The sequence below is a fragment of the Nomascus leucogenys genome, chromosome 2 (assembly GCF_006542625.1).
Source record: "Nomascus leucogenys isolate Asia chromosome 2, Asia_NLE_v1, whole genome shotgun sequence".
NCBI classification, from domain to species: Eukaryota; Metazoa; Chordata; class Mammalia; order Primates; family Hylobatidae; genus Nomascus; species Nomascus leucogenys.
In genome coordinates, this window is record NC_044382.1 from 70,106,079 (window position 1) to 70,126,110 (window position 20,032).

The 20,032-nt window shown below is 42.5% G+C and overlaps 1 protein-coding gene across 3 annotated transcripts in view; it reads right to left on the reverse strand.

Annotated features, from left to right (window-relative positions):
- Positions 1-11,030: 11,030 nt before the first annotated feature.
- HEATR3 (HEAT repeat containing 3) overlaps positions 11,031-20,032 on the reverse strand; it is a 41,889-nt gene continuing 32,887 nt past the window's right edge. Inside the window, exons 13-16 of one of the 3 annotated variants that reach the window (XM_030797318.1) lie at positions 17,951-18,094; positions 15,859-16,035; positions 14,591-14,757; positions 13,263-13,343 (exon numbers count right to left, since the gene is read on the reverse strand). In XM_030797318.1, the coding sequence (XP_030653178.1) occupies positions 14,620-14,757; positions 15,859-16,035; positions 17,951-18,094 (459 nt within the window). In that variant the 3' untranslated portion in view covers positions 13,263-13,343; positions 14,591-14,619. Of the gene's footprint in view, positions 13,344-14,590; positions 14,758-15,858; positions 16,036-17,950; positions 18,095-20,032 lie in introns of all 3 variants that reach the window. The other 2 variants (XM_030797329.1, XM_004087362.3) reach the window with 2 other exon arrangements.

Here is a 20,032-nt window from a genome sequence, read left to right on the forward strand (position 1 = left end):
TCAACAAAAAACAAAAAAGAAAAAAACAAAAAAAAAGAATGTGAACATGCAGTGTTTATTTAACTTTCTGTTCCCTGCTTATTTCACTTAAAATAATGTCCTCCAGTTCGATCCCTGTTGCCTCAAATGATAACATGGCTGAATAGTATTCCATTGTGTAAATATACCACATTCTCTTTATCCATTCATCTATTGTTTCCAGATGACTGGATAAAGTCGATACCATATCTTGGTTGATTCTATATCCTGGCTATTGAGAATAGTGCTGCAATAAACAAGGGGGTGAGATGTCTTTTTTTTTTTTTTTTTTTTTTTTTTGAGATGGAATTTTACTCTTGTTTCCCAGGCTGGAGTACAATGGCGCGATCTCGGCTCACTTCAACCTCTGCTTCCTGGCTTCAAGCAATTCTCCTGCCTCAGCCTCCTGAGAGGCTGAGAGTACAGGTGCACACCACCACGCCCGGCTTATTTTTGTATTTTTAGTAGAGACGGGATTTCACCATGTTGGCCAGGCTGGTCTCAAACTGACCTCAGGTGATCCACTGGCCTCGGCCCCCCAAAGTGGTGGGATTACAGGCATGAGCCACAGTGCCCAGCCGAGATATCTTTTTGGTATACTGATTTCCTTTCCTTTTAATAAATATCCAGTAGTGGGATGGCTGGATCATATGGTAGTTGTATTTGTAGTTGTTTCAGTACTGGTTTACATTCCTACTAACACTGCATGAGTTCGCTTTTCTCCAGATCCTCACCAGTATTTATTATTTTTTTGTCTTTTTGGTAATAGCCATCCTAGCTGGGGTGAAATGATGCCTCATTATGGTTTTGATTTGCATTTCCCTGATGATTAATGATTCTGAACACTTTTCTCCTATATTTGTTGGCCATTTGAATGTCTTCTTTTGAGATCATTTGTCCTTTTTTTTTTTTTTCTTTTGAGATGGAGTTTTGCTCTTGTCACCCAGGCTGGAGTGCAGTGGTGTGATCTCAGCTCACTGCAATCTCCATCTCCTGGGGTCAAGCGATTCTTCTGCCTCAGCCTCCCAAGTAGCTGGGACGACAGGCGCCCACCACCATGCCAGGCTACTCGTATTTTTTAGTAGAGACAGGGTTTCACCATGTTGGACAGGCTGGTCTTGAACTCCCGACCTCAGGTGATCTGCCTGCCTCAGCCTCCCAAAGTGCTGGGATTACAGGTGTGAGCCACCATGCCTGGCCCTCATTTGTCCATTTTTTAGATTGGAATTTTTTTTTTTTTTTGCTGTTGAGATGTTTGGGTTTTTTGTATATTCTAGATATTCATCCCCTACTGGATGAGTAGTTTGCAAATATTTTCTCCCAATCTGTTGGTTGTCTCTTCACTCTGTTGATTGTTTCCTTTGCTGTTCAGAGGCTTTTGAGTTTGATATAATCCCATTTACTTATTTTTGCTGCCTATGCTTTTTTTTTTTTTTCCGACAGGCTGTTTCTGTGTTGCCCAGGCTGGAGTGCAGTAGTACAAAAGGTTCACTGCAGCCTCAGTCTCCTGCTGCCTGTGCTTTTGAGGTCTTATTCATAAAATCTTTACGCAGACAATGTCCTGAAGCATTTCCTCTCTATATATTTTCTTCTGGTAGTTTCATAGGTTCCAGTCTTATATTTAGGCCTTTGATCCATTTTGAGTTAATTTTTGTATAGAATGAGAGGTGAGGGTCTAGTTTCATTCTTCTGCATATGGATCTCCAGTTTTCCTAGCACCATTGGTTGAAGAGACTGTTCTTTCCCCAGTGAGTATTCTTCACACCTTTGTCAAAAATCAGTTGGCTGTAGATAAGTGGATTAATTTCTGGGTTCTCTAATCTGTTCCATTGGTCTATGTGTCTACTTTTATATGTCAGTACCATGCTGTTTTGGTTACTACAGTTTTGTTTTATACACACACACACACATACACATACACACATATATACATATATATACACATATATATATTTTAGACAGAATCTAGATTTTTCTTTCTTTAGACAGAGTCTAGATTTTTTTTTTTTTAAGACAGTCTTGCTCTGTTGTTGTTGCCCAGGCTAGGGTGCAGTGACGTGATCTTGGCTCACTGCAACCTCCACGTCCTGGGTTCAAGCGATTCTCATGCCTCAGCCTCCTCAGTAGCTGGGACGGCAGGTACATGCCATCATGCCCGGCTAATTTTTTTTTTTTTTTTGAGATGAAGTCTCACTCCGTTACCCAGGCTGGAGTGCAGTGGTGGGATCTCAGCTCACTGCAACCTCCAACTTCCAGGTTCAAGCAATTATCCTGCCTCAGCCTCCCTAGAAGCTGGGATTACAGGTGTGCACTCCACACCTGGCTAATTTTTGTATTTTTAGTAGAAATGGGGTTTCACCCTGTTGGCCAGGCTGGTCTCCAACTCCTAACCTCAGGTGATCTGCCTGTCTCAGCCTCCCAAAGTGTTGAGATTACAGGCGTGAGCCACTGCACCTGGCCAGGAGAATTATCTTCTATCCTAAGGCAAGAAATCTAATATAATTGCCCTATACATTGACAAGCACTACTCCACACGTGTGACTAATGAATAGAACTCTTACACACCCAGAATGTAAATTTATGAACTTGCATATCTTAGACACACACAGAAAGACATTTCCCCTACTTCAAAGAACAACTTAAATATAACTTAAAAGCTGGGCATCGTGGCTTACGCCTGTAATTTCAGCACTTTGGGAGGCCAAAGTGGGCGGATCATTTCAGGCTAGGAGTTCACGACCAGCCTGGCCAACATGGCGAAACCCCATCTCTAGTAAAAATACAAAAATTAGCCGGGAATGATGGCACATGCCTGTAGTCCCGGCTACTCGGGAGGCTGAGACAGGAGAATCGCTTGGACCCAGAAGGGGAAGGTTGCAGTGAGCCAAGATTTTGCCACTGCACTCCAGCCTGGTGACAGAGCAAGACTCTGTCTCAAAAAAAAAAAAAAAAAAAAAATTAAAAATTAAAAAATTTTAAAACATGCCAGGAGTGGCTGTGGGCACCCATAGTCCCATCTACTTGGAGGCTGAGGCAGGAGATTCTCTTGAGCCTGGAAGTTTGAGGCTGCAGTGAGCTATTATTGCACCACTGCACTCCAGCCTGGGTGAGAGGGAGACTTCAGCACTAAAAAACAAACAAAATAAAACAGAACAAAACACACACTCTCTCCCTCTATCTGTCTATCTATATAACTCAAATATGTCTTGCGTTGCTTTGAGTTCTCCCAAGGTTTCAAGTGCAACCAGTCGTGTGGGAAGTAGGTAATCCCAAGAAACACCAATGGGCAGAGGGGAATTCCAGTAGGGAAGGGATGGGAGCAAGAGTGGGTGTGTTTTCCAGCAGGGTCCCCTGGGAGCCTCTAAAACCTAATCTGTCAGAGAACTCTGGGAGCCAATGTAGAATGCGCATCTGATCCTCCTGCCTAAGGGGCAGGAGTGTGGGGCCTTTATGCACCCCCACCTGTCAGTCATCCATGGAGGGATTGGGGCAGGTTAGTCCACTCCCTGCACTTCTGACCTGTCATCCTGTGGCAAAGGAGGACCTGGGGGCTCAAGGAAGTCCTCAGGCAGGGAAATGCAGTGGGTGGCAGCTGGAAGTCAGGCTGGTGTCACCAGAGTGTCAGGATGAGGGCAGGAAGGCGGGACTCCAACTGCACAGGCCACATTCTCTTCCTCAAGCTTCTACGTAGGCTTTAGTGCCTCTTTTCTCCTGTTTCTTTCAGAATTCATTGGGTGGTGTCATCCCACATACCACAGAGATTTCTCAGGCTTCTCATTCTTGTCAGCAAGCCTTGGAAGGCAGGAAGGGACAGGGACTTCCTCACCTTCCAGCACCTGCAGGGAACCAGCGTGGTGAGCGCTGAATCACGTGTGGCCTCCAGATACCAAGTGACCCATTCTTTCTAAAGCCCTCTTTAAAGCAAGGAGAAAATCCAGAACGCAAGAGGGATGCTCAGGTTTCTGGTTCTTATTTTTCTTTCCAAATGTAAAGAGAATAAATCTAGGCTGGGTGCAGTGGCTACCGCCTGTAATCCCAGCACTTTGGGAGGCTGAGGCAGGTGGATTGCTTGAGCTCTGGAGTTTGAGACCAGCCTGGGCAACATAGTGAGACCTTGTCTCTAGAAAAAAGTACAAAAATTAGCCGGGCATGGTGGCACGTGCCTGTGGTTCCAGCAACTCGGGAGGCTGAGGTGGGAGGTTGGTTTAAGCCGGAGGTTACAGTAAGCCAAGATCACACCACTGCACTCCAGCCTAGGTGACAGAGCCAGACCCTGTCTCAACAAAACAAAACAAAACTTTTCTTTAAAAAAAAAAATAGAAATAGGGTCTTGCTGTGTTGGCCAGGTGGCCTCAAACTCCTGGTCTCAAACTATCCTCCCACCTTGGCCTCCCAAAGTCCTGGGATTACAGGTGTGAGCCACCATGCCCAACCCAAAATACTTTTCAAGAATTATCTTCTAGGCTGGGCGTGGTGGCTCATGCCTGTAATCCCAGCACTTTGGGAGGCTGAGGTGGGTGGATCACCTGGCATCAGGAGTTTGCCTGGGCAGTAGGGTGAAATCCCATCTCTACTAAAAATACAAAAAATTAGCTGGGCGTGGTAGCAGGTGCCTGTAATTCCAGCTACTTGGGAGGCTGAGGCAGGAGAATCACTTGAACCCAGGAGGCTGAGGTTGCAGTGAGCTGAGTTCGCACCATTGCATTCCAGCCTGGGCAACAAGAGCGAGACTCTGTCTCAAACAAACAAACAAAAAAAGAATTCTCTTCTAATATTGTTTTAACTGTTTATCATGCATGAGTATTACCTGTTTTATTAAACACAACTTTAAGAAAATAGAAAGGAAGTATACCTTCTTTGAATACAGCAATGGAAAATGTCATCTGAAATTTCCAGAACTTATTTTACCTTATTATTTAAGGTGAAAGTGACAGATCAAAAGTAAACATTTCCATATCTTTCGTATAGCTTTAAGGCTTTTTTGGTAGTTTATAAGAATATTTTGTCAAATTATGAAATGCTTTAAATTTATGTGCAAATTTTCATGAAAATAATTGTGCAATATGCAGTCATCTATTTCATTGCAGGATGTAATGTTTTAAAGACTCTAATGATTTTAAACTTAATTTCCATTTTTGTACATTTATCTTTGAAAGAAAAAAGGAGGCTAGACATGGTGGCTCATCACTGTAATCCCAGCACTTTGGGAGGCTGAGGCAGGTGGATTGCCTGAGCCCAGGAGTTCGAGACCAGCCTGGACAACAAAGGGAGACCCTGTCTCTATTTCTTTTTTATTTAAAATTCTTTTAAAAAATGAAAAAAAATGAAGGCGATTATTTGAAACAGCTTTGTGAAAATCACTTCAGCTCCATGTTCCATACCTGTTCCATTATATGTAATTTTAAATCTGATGGGCCTAAAAGCAAATCCATTATTCCTTTATTTATCTATGTATTTTCACTGCAGCCTCAAACTCCCAGGCTCATGCAATCCTCCTGCCTTGGCCTCCTGAGCAGCTGGAATCACAGGTGCAAGCCACCATGCCTGGCCATTATTCCTTTAATGCAAGAACATTCATTCAAAAATATCTTCATTTCAGGCCAGGTGCGGTGGCTTACACCTGTAATCCCAGCACTTTGGGAGGCCGAGGTGGGCAGATCACCTGAGGTCAGGAGTTCAAGACCAGCCTGGCCAAGATGGTGAAACCCTGTCTCTAGTAAAAATACAAAAATTAGCCAGGCGTGGTAGTGGGCGCCTGTAATCCCAGCTACTTGGGAGGTTGAGGCATGAGAATCACTTGAACCTGGGAAGCAGAGGTTGCAGTGAGCCGAGATTGTGCCATTGCACACCAGCCTGAGCAACAAGAGTGAAATTCCATCTCAAATCAAAATAAAAAAAACTTCATTTCTTCTTATTTTACTGGAATAATTATCATTATGTTAAATAAACTCACGATATTGGTTCCCACAAACGAGAGTAGAAAAGTGTTCTTCATGGTTTCGCTCTCTGTTTTTTTTTTTTGAGATGAGGTCTCACTATGTTGCCCAGGCTGGTCTCAAACTCCTGAGCTCAAGGAACCCGTCTGCCTCAGCCTCCCAAAGTGCTGGGATTACAGGCGTGACCACTGCACCTGGTTTTACTCTTACTAAATGGAAGAAATTGAAGATAGTAGATTCTTTATTCAAAAAGAATGTGTTCTTTTCATAGGCAAGCATACATTGCTGAAAATGTAAAAATTTTAGGGCAACTGTGTTCTCATAATTAGGACTCCTATATAAGAGCAGGAGGGATAAAAATACATTTAAGCAAACTCTCGAAACCACTTGTTTATAATTTCTCACTCTGCATAGAAAAAAATGACTGAAGTTAATTCTGTTCACTAAAAGAAGAAAATGGTCAATTAAGTGGACCAAAGTAGTCCCAATTAAAGATACACATTTCTCCGATGAGCAAAAATTGGGAATCTTCCATGATATGAAGACGTAACTTTTTTTATTCTTAGATAAAATAATATGTACTTTTATCTCACAAAAGGGACAAGATAAAAAGAGCTTTAGGCCAGGAGTGGTGACTCACGCCTATAATCCCAGCATTTTGGGAGGCTGAGGCGGATGGATCACTTGAGGTCAGGAGTTCGAGACCAGTCTGGCCAACATGGTGAAACCCCATCTCTACTAAAAAATACAAAAATTAGCCGGGTGCGGTGGTACGTGCCTGTATTCCCACCTGCTCTGGAGGCTGAGGCAGGAGAATCACTTGAACCCCAGAGGAGGAGGATGTAGTGAGCTGAGATCACACCATGGCACTCCAACCTGGGTGACAGAGCGAGACTCCATCTCAAAAAAAAAAAAAAAAGATAAAAAGAGCATTAAAACTAAGACCTTGTTAGACACAGTGGCTCGTGCCTGTACTCCCAGCACTTTGGGAGGTGGAGGTGGGAGGATCACTTGAGCCCCAGAGTTTGAGACCAGCCTGGGCAACATAGCAAGACCCCGTCTCTACAAAAATAAAAAAAAAAATGATCTGGGCATGGTGGCATGTGCCTGTGGTCCCAGCTACTTGGGAGGCTGATGTCGGAGCATTGCCTGAGTCCAGGAGGTCGAGGTTGCAGTAGTCCGTGTTCATGCCACTGCACTCTAGCCTGGGCAACAGAACAAGACCGTGTAAGATTTTGAAGCTCTTGATTGTGTACGTGTGTGTGTAAAACAACAGAAGCAGTAGGCAGGCTTTGAGGTTTGGAAGTAAAGAACCCAAAAACTTCCCTAAAAATGAAATTAAGATTTCGTAGGAAAATGCTTTCTCACCTCAAACTACAGGTGTGTTCTACCTACCTTAGGCCTTGTTTTCCATCTCAATAGACCAATATTCAGTCCGTTCCCTAAGTGGGAAACCCAAGCGTCATCTTAGCATTTTCCTTTGCTCCCTCCTCCAAATCCTCTGCATCACCAGTTCATCCATTTATGCAGGAGGAGGACATTAGCAATTGCGACTCCTTCCTTCAGCTGTGGCTGTCTCTGTTTTCTCCTTCATACATTTCTCTGAAGACTGCTTTGACTTCACCGGCTCCATTTCCTCCTGTCTTACACTCCCCCAACTCCCTCCAACCTGACTTCTGACCTGCTCACCATGGAAACATCCCCTGCTAAGATCCCCAGTGATATCCATGCCTCGAAACCAACAGACGTCCCTCATCCCTCTTCACATCTCTCAACTGCATCCATGCTCGTGGCCCCTTCTTCCTTCTGAAGCCACTCCCTTACTTCTTTTTAAATTTTTTTTTCTTGAGACAGGGTCTCACGCTGTTGCCCAGGCTGGAGTGCAATGGCACAATCTCTGCCTCCCATGTTCAAGCAATTTTCGTGCCTCAGCCTCCCAAGTAGCTGAGACTGCAGACATGCACCACCACACCAGGCTAATTTGTTGTATTTTTGGTAAAGACGGGATTTTGCCATGTTGGCCAGGCTGGTCTTGAACTTCTAGCCTCAAGTGATCCACTGGCCCTGGCCTCCCAAAGTGCTGGAATTACAGGCCTGAGCCACCGAGCCTGGCCACTCCCTTACTTCTTGACTGCACTCTTCTGGTTTTTTTCGTTTTTTGTTTTTTTCTTTTAGAATGTATAAAATGAGGCCAGGAGCTGTGGCTGTGGGACACCTGTAATCCCAGCACCTTGGGAAGCAGAGGCAGGTGGATCATTAAGGTCAGGAGTTCGAGATCAGCCTGGCAAACATGGTGAAACCCCCATCTCTACTAAAAATACAAAAATGAGCCAAGCATGGTGGCACATGCCTATAGTCCCAGCTACTCGGGAGGCTGAGGCAGGAGAATCGCTTGAAGCTGGGAGGTGGAGGTTGCAGTGAGCCGAGATCATGCCGTTGCACTCCAGCCTGGGGAACAAGAGAGAAACTCTGTCTCAATCAATCAATCAATAAAATGTATAAAATGTAGAGGCGGGGTCTTGCTTTGTTGCCCAGGCTGGTCTCAAATTCCTGGCTTTAAGTGATCCTCCTACCTAGGCCTCCCAAAGTGCTAGGGCTACTGGTGTGAGCCACTGTACTCAGCCTTCTGGTTTCTTCTACATCTCAGGGGACTCCTGTGTTTCTTTTCAGGTTCATTCTCCAACCAGGCCAGCACTTACTAGATTTCTTCACAACTTCGTCTCAATCCTCCTCATTTTCTCTTTCTAGCTCTTTCTAGACCAGTAGTTCTCAAAGTGTGTTCCACAGATCCTTTTCGGGGGGGCTCATGAGGTCAATACTGTTTTCACAATACTAAATGTGACTTGCCTTTTTTTTGCTGTGGTGGCACATTGGGGCTGTGGACACTAAAGTGATGGGATGAAACTGTTGGTGTCTAGTATGAATCAGGGCATGGGCACCAAACTGTACTAATTATCACTGCATTCTCCCCAGTCATGCACTTATAGGAAAAACAAAGCAAGCTGCACCCAAGACTGTACTTGATGAATTAGTAAAAAACAAATAATAATTTTATTAAACTTTGACTCTTGAGTATGTCTTTTTCCATATAGATACCCGTTATTCTAGCACCATTTACTGAAAAGACTATTGTTTCTCCATCGAGTTAACTTGGCACCCTAGTGGAAAATCAATTGATCATATAATTATGGGTCTATTTCTGGACTCAATTTTGTTCCATTGATCTGTATGTCTTTACTTATGCTAAAACCATACTGATTTGATTGCTTTAGCTTTATACACAGTAAATTTAAAATCAGGTCGCATGACGCATATGCACAGCCAAACACACCCAGGTCAGCTCCCCACCTTTTTTTTTTTTTTTTGAGACGGAGTGTCACTCTATAGCCCAGGCTGGAGTGCAGTGGCACAGTCTCGGCTTACTGCAAGCTCCGCCCCCCAGGTTCATGCCATTCTCCTGCCTCAGCCTCCCAAGTAGCTGGGACTACAGGCGCCCACCACCACGCCTGGCTAATTTTTTTTTTTTTTTTTGTATTTTTTAGTAGAGACAGGGTTTCACTGTGTTAGCCAGGATGGTCTTGATCTCCTGACCTCATGATCCACCCGCCTCGGCCTCCCAAAGTGCTGGGATTACAGGTGTGAGCCATCGCGCCCAGCCAGCTCCCTTTTTTTTTTTTTTGAGACAGAGTCTCGCTCTTGCTGCCCAGACTGGAGTGCAGTGGTGTGATCTGAGTTCACTGTAACCTCCGCCTCCCATGTTCAAGCGATTGTCCTGCCTCAGCTTCCCAGTAGCTGGGACTACAGGGGCATGCCACCACACCTGGCTAATTTTTGTATTTTTAGTGGAGACAGGGTTTTGCCATGTTGGCCAGGCTGGTCTCGAACTCCTGGGCTCTAGTGATCTGCCCATCTTGGCCTTCTAAAGTGCTGGGATTACAAGTGTGAGCTACTGTGCCCAGCCCCCAACCTTTTTTTTTTTTTTTTTTTTTTAAGAAAGGTTTTGCACTGTTGCTTAGGATGGAATCATGATTCACTATAGCCTCAATCTCCTAGGCTCAAGCCATCCTCCTGCCTCAGCCTTCCAAGTAGCTGAGACTACAGGTGTGTGCCACCACGCTTGGCTAATTTTTTTTATGTTTAGCAGAGACAAAGTTTCCCTATGTTGCCCAGGCTGGTCTCAAACTCCAGAGCTCAAGTGATTCACCTGTCTTGGCCTCCCAAAGTGCTGGGATTACAGGCGTGAGCCACTATGCCTGAACAGTGTATATTTCTTTTTTTTTTTAACAGAGCTCACTCTGTTGCCCAGGCTAAAGTGTACTGGTGCAATCTTGGCTCATTGCAACCTTCACTTCCTGGGTTCAAGTGATTCTCGTGCCTCAGCCTCCTGAGTAGCTGGGATTACAGGCATGGGCCACCACACCCAGCTAATTTTTTTTTTTTTTTTTGAGGTGGAGTCTTGCTCTGTTGCCCAGGCTGGAGTGCAGTGGCGGAATCTTGGCGCACTGCAACTTCCGCCTCCCGGGATCGAGTGATTCTCCTGCCTCAGCCTGCCAAGTAGCTGGGATTACAGGTCCATGCTACCACACCCAGCTAGTTTTTGTATTTTTGTAGAGATGGGATTTCCCTATGTTGGCCAGGCTGGTCTCAAATTCCTCACCTTAAGTGATCTGCCCACCTCCACCTCCCAAAATGCTTGGCCTCCAGTGTGTATTTCTAACGGGCTATTCTGGGTGATTTTCAAATAAGTATATTTTAAAGCAGACTTTTTTTCCCCTGTGGTCATACAGAAAAAGCTCTCCATTTTCCTGTGCCATGAATAATACTTGCATGCTCTATCGAGCTATTATGTAAATAGTTAAAACTGTATGCTGTATTTATGAGTTGTTTTCCCTTCTTTTGTGTTGTTAGAGTGGTAAAGTTGAATGGGAGAAATCCAGACCCAATTATCCATGCCTCAGAATCTAAGAGATTTTTAGGATGGCACATCTTCAGTGTCATCTCATCTTCTACTGTGTTTGATTCTGCATTCAACAGCTGCTTTAGAGCTTGCTTAGTAAAACAGAAAATCATACACAAAACGAGAAAATCACCAGCATTATTTATCAAGAGTCGACTATATACTAGGTCCTGTGCTAAATATCCTGGATATTGTTTATAGGTCAGAAACTGTGGGGAAGAATAAACAGAATGAGGAACTTTCTTCTCCTTGAAAATAATTATATTTTATAAGTAACTGAGGCAGAGAGAACTCTAATACTTCCTTTTTTGGAAGAATCGTTCTCCAAGGAGACATGCTTGGGCCAATCATTTAGCTGAAATGATCACTAAACATACACATATACCTTAAAATTAATGAGCAAGGACCATAATAAGGCAAGGTGTTGTATGTGGTATGCCATTTCCGTTTTCCTACCATATACACAATTTGGGTTATTTGACGTGGTGCCATGGGCTAGGAACTCTTAGGGCTGGGAAACAATCTTGGTTTCCCAACAGTCTATATCATATAGGTAAAAACTGTAAAATACCTCACAGTGCAGATGAAATCTAACACTACTAGCTCATTTTGTGCTGCTACGGAAGCAGTGAATTAATTAAGTCTTGTACTGGGGATTGGGCCTTTTATCAGGGCAACTGAGATCAACTGTACAGAAATTTTCAAATTTCCCTTCTCATCAGGCAAACGGATGGACAATGAAGCCGGTTCAGAGGCCCAACCAAGGTAATGATGCACAGGGAAACTCCCTCGAGCCCCAGCTGTCACCTAGTACTTCAAAGACATTGAGAGGTAATGCTGCAAAGTCGTGCTGTCATTTTTTTAATGTCTCACATATATTCCAAGCAATATCCATTAGCAAACAAATATCCAGGAATAGTATCATCTCATTTTCTACTAATAATCCTTTATTTGGTATTTTAAAAAAGATTTTGTAAGACACAAAACTTCCCATTAGAAAGTTGTTTATTTAAAAAATACCTTCTCCCAATTCTGATTCCATATCAAATTAAATCAAGAAGTGATGTTACAGCAATAACTCATCAAAGTCATGAGTAGGGTGGATGGCAATGACCCCATTAGCTCATTAGTATAATCTAGTAAGTGAAATACAAATTCAACTCATTTACTTCTTCACAAAAGGCAAACATAATTGATATACTTCATATCAAAAAACTAGTTTATAAAGCTTGTCTTCATATTTCAGTTTAAGGTTCAGCTGATATAAAATGCCTTAAAAGACCATCCAAGCAATGCTTTCGATTGTCTTTTTTTGCAAAATTCAAGGAAAACATGATTGTTTGAAGTTTCTTCACTGCTGGCGAATTAGTTAAGAGCTACCTGAGATTCCTTTGCACTTCCACTCTTCCACTCTGAGTTTCCAGTGATTAATATATGCCGGAGACATAATTTAGAGAGCCCTAGAAATGCCACACAGATCTCAACACTTAAAAAAGAGTTTCTGGCCAGGCACGGTGGCTCATGCCTATAATCCCAGCACTTTGGGAGGCCAGGGCGGGTGGATCACTTGAGGTCAGGAATTCGAGACCAGCCTGGCCAACATGGTGAAACCCCGTCTCTACTGAAAAAAAAAACAAAAAACAAAAAACAAAAACCAGGTGTGGTGGTAGGTGCCTGTAATCCCAGCTACTCGGGAGGCTGAGGCAGGAGAATCGCTTGAATCTGGAATGGCAGAGGTTGCAGTAAGCCAAGATCGCAGCACTGTTAATACAGCCTGGGCAGCAGTGAGACTCCATCTCAAAAACAAACAAAAAAACCAAAACAAAACAAACAAAAAACACACAAAAAAACCAACAACAGAGTTTCTGACAGGTTTTGAAGTTTTGTTTTTTGTTTTGTTTTTTTTTTGGAGACAGGGTCTCCCTCTGTCGCCCAGGCTGGAGTGCAGTAGCGTGATCTCAGCTCACTGCAACCTCTGCCTCCCAGGTTCAGCCAATTCTCCTCCCTCAGCCTCCCAAGTAGCTGGGATTACAGGCATGTGCCACCATGCTCATGCATGCAGTTTCACCATGTTGGCCAGGCTGGTCTCAAACTCCTGACCTCAAGTGATCCACCTGCCTCGGTCTCCCAAGGTGCTGGGATTACAGACGTGAGCCACCGTGCCTGGCCTGGTTTTGAAGTTTTTACAGAATGTACAGAATGTAAGCATTAAAAAATGACTTTCAGAAACATATACATTCAAAGAAAACTTTTTAGTATTCTAAGCATTGAATACTTTGGGGGAAGAACTGGTTTCTTTTTTGGATTGTTTAAGGAGTCAGTCTTTTCTCAACAGTTTCTTGATAAGCAATAAATCTTCTCAAATTCATTTTCACATTGTCAAGAACACACAGCTGATCTGTGCTATAGTTACCTCTCCCTTCTTTACGTATCTGCAAACAAAAAACAAAAAATCATATGTGACTTGGTGGATATTATTAATTCATTTAAATAAAGTATTTAATTTAGGGTGTATTTAACCATTTGCTGAAGCAGACAGCTGTAAGAATTTGGAAAAAACGTTTTTACTTCCAAAGTAAATGGAACTCGGTAAGTAAAGAATAAACTGAGAATGTGCATTATTAAAAATGATAGTTACAAAGGTGACTGAACAGCAGGTGGTAAGAGTTATATAAACTATAGAAAGGAATTATGTAAACCATGAATTGGGAAAACAACCCCTAACCTCTGAAAGGTCTGCTGTTCAGATTGATTTTCCTAGTTAGTATGCATTGCTATGGTAATAATACTTAATTGTTTTTCTTCTCTCAAAGGTATAAAGCCTTAATGAAATTCCTTTGTTAGGCTGGGTGCAGACTCATGCCTGTAATCCCAGCAGTTTGGGAGGCCGAGGCAGGTGGTTTGCTTGAGTCCAGGAGTTCGAGACTAGCCTGGGCAACACAGTGAGACCCCCCGCCCCCACCTTAAAAACAAAATTCCTTTGTTAGCCCGAGGTTAGTCTGTAGTGTTGTGGTTTTTTTGTTTTTGGAACAGGGTCTCTCTCTGTCACCCAGGCCAGAGAGCCATGCTGCGGTCATGGGTCACTGCAGCCTCGACCTCCCAGACGCAAGTGATCCTCCTGCCTCTGCCACCACAGTAGCTAGGACTACAAGCGGCGCACTACCACGCTGGAGTAATTTTTTTAAATTTTTAGTAGAGGTAGGGTCTCACTGTGTTGCCCAGGCTGGTCTTGAACTCCTGGACTCAAGTGATCCTACCACCTTGGCCTTCCATAGTGCTGGGATTACTGGTGTAAGCCACCATGCCCAGCGCTGGTTTTGTTTGTTGGCTTGTTTTTTGTTTTTAATAGAGATGGGTCTTGCTTCGCCGCCTAGGCTGGAGTGCAGTGCTGCAATCCACTGAGCTCACTGTAGCCTCCAACTCCTGCGCTCAAGTGATCCTCCCGCTCAGCTTCCTGAGTAGCTGGGATGACAGGCATGAGCCACCACTTAACGGCTAACTTAAAAAATTTTTTTGTAGAGACAAGTTCTTGCTATGTTTCCCAGGGTGGTCTTGAAATCCTGGACTCAAGTGATCCTCCCACCTGGGGCTCTGAAAGTGCTGGGATTACAGGTGTGGGCCACTGCGCCTGGCCTGTGGTTTTTTAGATCAATTGTATGGAATCTGAGTTTGATCTCACCTCTAGTCTAGAGCAGTGGCTCTCACGTTTTAGTGTGCAACAGTATCATCTGGAAGGCTTGTTGAAAAATAGACTGGTGGGCCCATCCACAGAGTCTGTGACTCAGTAGGTCTGGAGGTGGGGCCGAGGACCTGCATTTTGAACAAGTTACCAGGCAAGGGCTGATGCTGCTGATACAAGGAGGGCATTTTTGAGAAACACTGCTCAAGAGAAGTTCTTGATTGCACATAAATGCATTTTGTAGCTAAATATACACTGAATAGCCTTTAATACAAATTGTGGCTTCATTTAGCAAAACAAAGAGTTTCACATAAGTAACTACAGGCTAGCCTCTGGCTAGTAAGAAATCTTATTAGAGCTTTATACCTTTGATAAAAGAAAAACAAATGTTATTACCACAGCAATACATACTGAGTAGGAAAATCAATCAGAACAAAGACCTTTCAGAAGTCAGGGGTTATTTTCCCAGTTCACTGTTTAACCTCTTTTAAGCACCTGCTTCTACAGAGTTTGATGACTCTAACTATTAATATATCTGCTTTCCTTGAAGCTGCAGGGAAATAGGGGATATTTTTTTCTTATCTTGCAAGCTCTTTACCCAGAAATTTAAAGGACTGTAACCTTTAAGAACAATATGGCTGGGCACGGTGGCTCACACCTGTAATCCCAGCACTTTGGGAGGCCAAGGTGGGCGGATCACCTGAGGTTGGGAGTCCGAGATCAGCCTGGATGACAAGGCAAATCCCCATTTCTACTAAAAATACAAAAATTATTTGGGTGATGTGGTGGACACCTGTAATCCCAGCTACTTGGGAGGCTGAGGCACAAGAATCACTTGAACCAGAGAAGGGGAGGTTGCAGTGAGCCAAGATCGCGCCACTGCACTCCAGCATGGGCGACAGAGTGAGATTCTGTCTCAAAAAAAAAACAAAAAAAAGTAAAATTAAATAAATGCAAAATGTGTATGAAAGTGCTTTGTAAAATACAGAGTATAATACTGACATATATGAAACACCGTCAAAATTACTAAACTGTTAAAAAAAGAAGAACTTGTCAGATACCATTTTAGCTTCAGTTTCAGTGATTCGATAGTCACACTGTTGAGCTATGACTCAGTCAATAAACATTTTACAAAGTACTGGGGATGCTGTGCTACATATGGGGATTCGTCATGCACATGCTTCTGAGTTGCACAGCGGTAACTACACACACCCTTGTCCCCACAGAATGTTCAGACTTATGTATTTATAAGTTAAATGGCTACAAACCTTCATTTTAAAGACTGGCTGGAATTCTTTCAGAGCAGATAATAATTTAATTTGAATCGAGGCTCTTTCGGCTTCTTTACCATCTGCAAAAACATCAAAGAGGGCATCCAAAGCTTCTCCTGCTACCACAAGGGAAGGATCTTTGGTGGTAACTTCAAGCAGAAAGCACCCAATGTCCTGGAAACAGCAAAACACATTTAGTATGACTAACACCAGTCTCCAAAACAAGTATCAACTTTGAATGTGGCAATAACTCATGCATACTATTTTATATACAAATGCCAGGGAAAAATGAAAACTTTAAGAGATTAGACTTAAATACTTATAAACATACCAAGCATAAGCAAGATAAATTAAACATATTAGAGTTTATGTTCATAAATAAAGTGAATTAAAATCCATAAATGATGTATGATTTTGGAAATCACTAAATTTTCCCCTCTACCTCTCTCAAAAAGGCTTTCTCCATGATGTCAAGATGCATAGAAATCTTATCTGTAACAACAACAACAACAAAAAATCTGCTTTTAAAAGCATAAGAAAAACACTTTAGGGCCAGTCGCAGGTGGCTCACACCTGTAAGTTCAGAACTTTGTGAGGCTAAGGCAGGAGGGTCACTTGAGCCCAGCAGTTCAAGACCAGCCTCAGCAACGGAGCAAAACCTCATCTCTAAAAAGCGTTAAAATAGGACTGATCTGAATCGAATCTAGTCTGTAGATCTAACTGTCAGTTTGCAGGAAATACAAGGATAAAAGAACAAATTTAACACCACAAGGTAGCAATCAGACAAATCCAGAAGGTTGGACACTATATAGGACAACTGATCCAGGAGCTGAGAATAACCACGTGGTGCTGGGGAGGAACTGTTCAAGATTAAGAGAGAAAGAGAAGACCCCACAGGAAACATAATATGTGGACTTCAGCAGTGTAAACAAGCTCTCTGTAAACAGATAATTTTGAGGCAACTGTAAAATTATGAATATGGACTGGGAATGAAACACACTAAGAAATAACTGTTGCCGGGTGCAGTGGCTCATGCCTGTAATCCCAGCACTCTGGGATGCTGAAGTAGGCAGATCGCTTGAGCCCAGGAGTTCAAGCCCAGTTTGGCCAACATGGTGAAACCCCATCTCTATTAAAAATACAAAAATCAGCCAGGTGTGGTAGTGGGCACCTCTAATCCCAGCTACTCAGGACGCTGAGGCAGAAGAATTGCTTGAACCCAGAGGCGGAGGTTGCAGTGAGCCGAGATCGGCTCACCGTTGCTGACTACTGAACTACTGCACTCCAGCCTGGGTGACTGAGACTCCATCTCAGAAAAAAAAAAAAAGAAAAAGAAAAAGAAAAAAAAAAAAAAAAAGCTTTGCAAGTATCATTTTTCAAAAATAGATTCTTAAAAACATCAGTCATCATTGTAAAGTTCTTAGCAGGTTAAGAGGTACTTTATAATAATGAGTTTATTATCCATTAGTCTCATACTTCAGCAATTATTAGCACACCAAAGTGTAATTTTACTATGACTGTCCTTTTAATTACTAGTGATGCTGTACTCCTAACAGTGCAGTTTGTGAACAACTGTGCTAAGTGCTAAGAGCAAATATGCTGAGGGAATTGCTAGTATATTGGCACTACCAGGGTTGCCGCTTAAAATTTATGGAGTGGTATTAGAATTAACTGTGTGGTATTTTTCAGAATGCATGTTGCCTGGTGTGCAAGGAAAATGGTGTGGATTGTTCATTCATCAGCAGGAGAATGTAACATGCATACATTGGATGCAACAGCAAAGGCAGAAGGCATCTTTAAAAACTCTGAATTTGCCCTTTCACTAAAGACAGATTTATTTCTTTAAAAAAGTACCTCTGGAATAACGTTAAATTATAAAATGTGGCTCAACTTTTCAAATACTTACCTAATTAATACACATAGTTAGATCAAACCAAAGGGTATATTCTAATAATATAACTCAATAAAGCAACTTGATATGACTTCTTCTCTTCAAGTCCACATAAGTTTTAAGAAATCCTACACCAGCAGTTCTTCTTCTCCCATTTCTAATTATTTAACATGTTAGGTCAGAAGCAAATTGTTTTACCTTAAGAGTTTCAAGTGTACCATCTTCTTTGGCAAGGACGCTGCCAGTGATTCCTAAAATGCTGACAACATTCACTCTAACCCCGACATTACTACTATGAATGCCTGCTTTGCATAATGTCATCAGCTGATCAGGAGTCATGCACTGTTGAAAGAGAAGAGGACGGTTTTTATAATGTTAAACTCAATTAATTCTATCAGCATGCAAAAACCGGACTGACAGGAATCTCCTCTATAGGCTACAGGATTTTAAGAGTGACATAAACTCCTGGCAGGTAAGTTACTATTAATATATATTCCAGTTCTCCCAGACAGAGCTGGTAATTCTGAACTAAGGTGAACCCTGCTTATGTTGGCATTGTTATCTATTATCAAAGGGGCTCCATTTAATTTGATGAAGACTTTCATTCCAGAAGTACACAGACTAAAGAGAGTCCAATTCCTTTTTAATATTAATGGTAAGAAAAAGGCTTTGAAAGTATAAATAGGATTGTGTAGTTTTAAAAAAATTGGCTGAGTCTATATAAGGTAAGAACTTACTTTGAGATGTTTGTATTATCATAATTAAAGACTGTAAAAACCATTACATTATATGGTGCTTCTACCATGTAGTGGATAATTTTCAGTTTAAGGCTGGGCGTGGTGGCTCACGCCTGTAATCTCAGCTACTCAGGAGGCTGAGGCACAAGAAACGCTTGAACCTGGGAGACAGAGGTTGCAGTGAGCTGAGATTGTGCCACTGAACTCCAGCCTGGGCAAGAGTGAGACTATCTCCTATAAGCAGCAGCACAGTGTGGTGATGAAAGACTTGGAATCTGGAGCCAGACACCCTGGGTTCAAATCCTAGCTTCACTACTTCTCACTCATGTGTGCCCCTACACTAGACTAATTTATTTTTATTTTTTGTAGACATGAAGTCTCACAAAGTTGCCCAGGCTGTTCTCGAACTCTTGGGCTCAAGCAATCCTCCCGCCTCAGGCTCCCAAAGTGTTAGGATTATTAGCATGAGCCACTGCACCTGGCCCTGAACATGGGCTTTGAGTAATTTTCCTTAACCATCACACTGATCCCATAAGCTGCTGCTTACATACCAGGGGAAATCAATAAAAATACTTTATACTCCTGTAGGCCCTAGAGTATAAGGTTTTCTGGTTCATCCAACAGCCACAGGGCAGGCTATGCATCCCATTACCATTCCTACTTCTTAGAAACTGAGGGTCAGATTATGCTCTTCAAAAAAATTCTTAGCTTTGGAAAGCTGAGGCAAGAGGATCACTCGAGGCCAGGAGTTTAAGACCAGGCTGGGCAACATAGCAAGACCTCATGTCTATTAAAAAATTAAAAAATAAAAATAAAGTATAAAAAAATTTTGAAAGCATTAAGAAAAAAATTATATAAAGAAGCAAAAAGAAATAGTGTTATTGTTAGCAATAACAAGAGCATTGTTATTTTGATACTATTAAGTACATTCTGTAGGATAAAGCAAATAATAGTTTTAATGTCACTACAATTTTAATGTTACTATAGCAAACAATTTTAATATCACTGTAGAGCAAATAATTTTTTTTTTTTTTTTTTTTTTTTTTTGAGGTGGAGTCTCGCCTTTTCACCCAGGCTGGAGTGCAGTGGCTCAATCTCGGCTCACTGCAAGCTCCGCCTCCCGGGTTCACGCCATTCTCCTGCCTCAGCCTCTCCGAGTAGCTGGGACTACAGGCGCCCGCCACCATGCCCGGCTAATTTTTTGTATTTTTAGTAGAGACGAGGTTTCACCGTGGTCTCGATCTCCTGACCTCGTGATCCGCCCGCCTCGGCCTCCCAAAGTGCTGGGATTACCGGCGTGAGCCACCATGCCCGACCTATTTTTTATTATTTTTAAAGCCAGTCAAACTTAGCATGGGGGGTTGTATACCAACTTCAGTGACACTAATGTCAATAAGTTCTGATAACCCACTACCATCAGACAAGCTGCAAATAAGAATTTTAATGTCACTGATGTATATTTTTGGGTACAATATACCTTTTTGGGGGATACAAAAAGATACAAATATAAAATCAAAAATCAAGTAAAAACATTGTACCATTT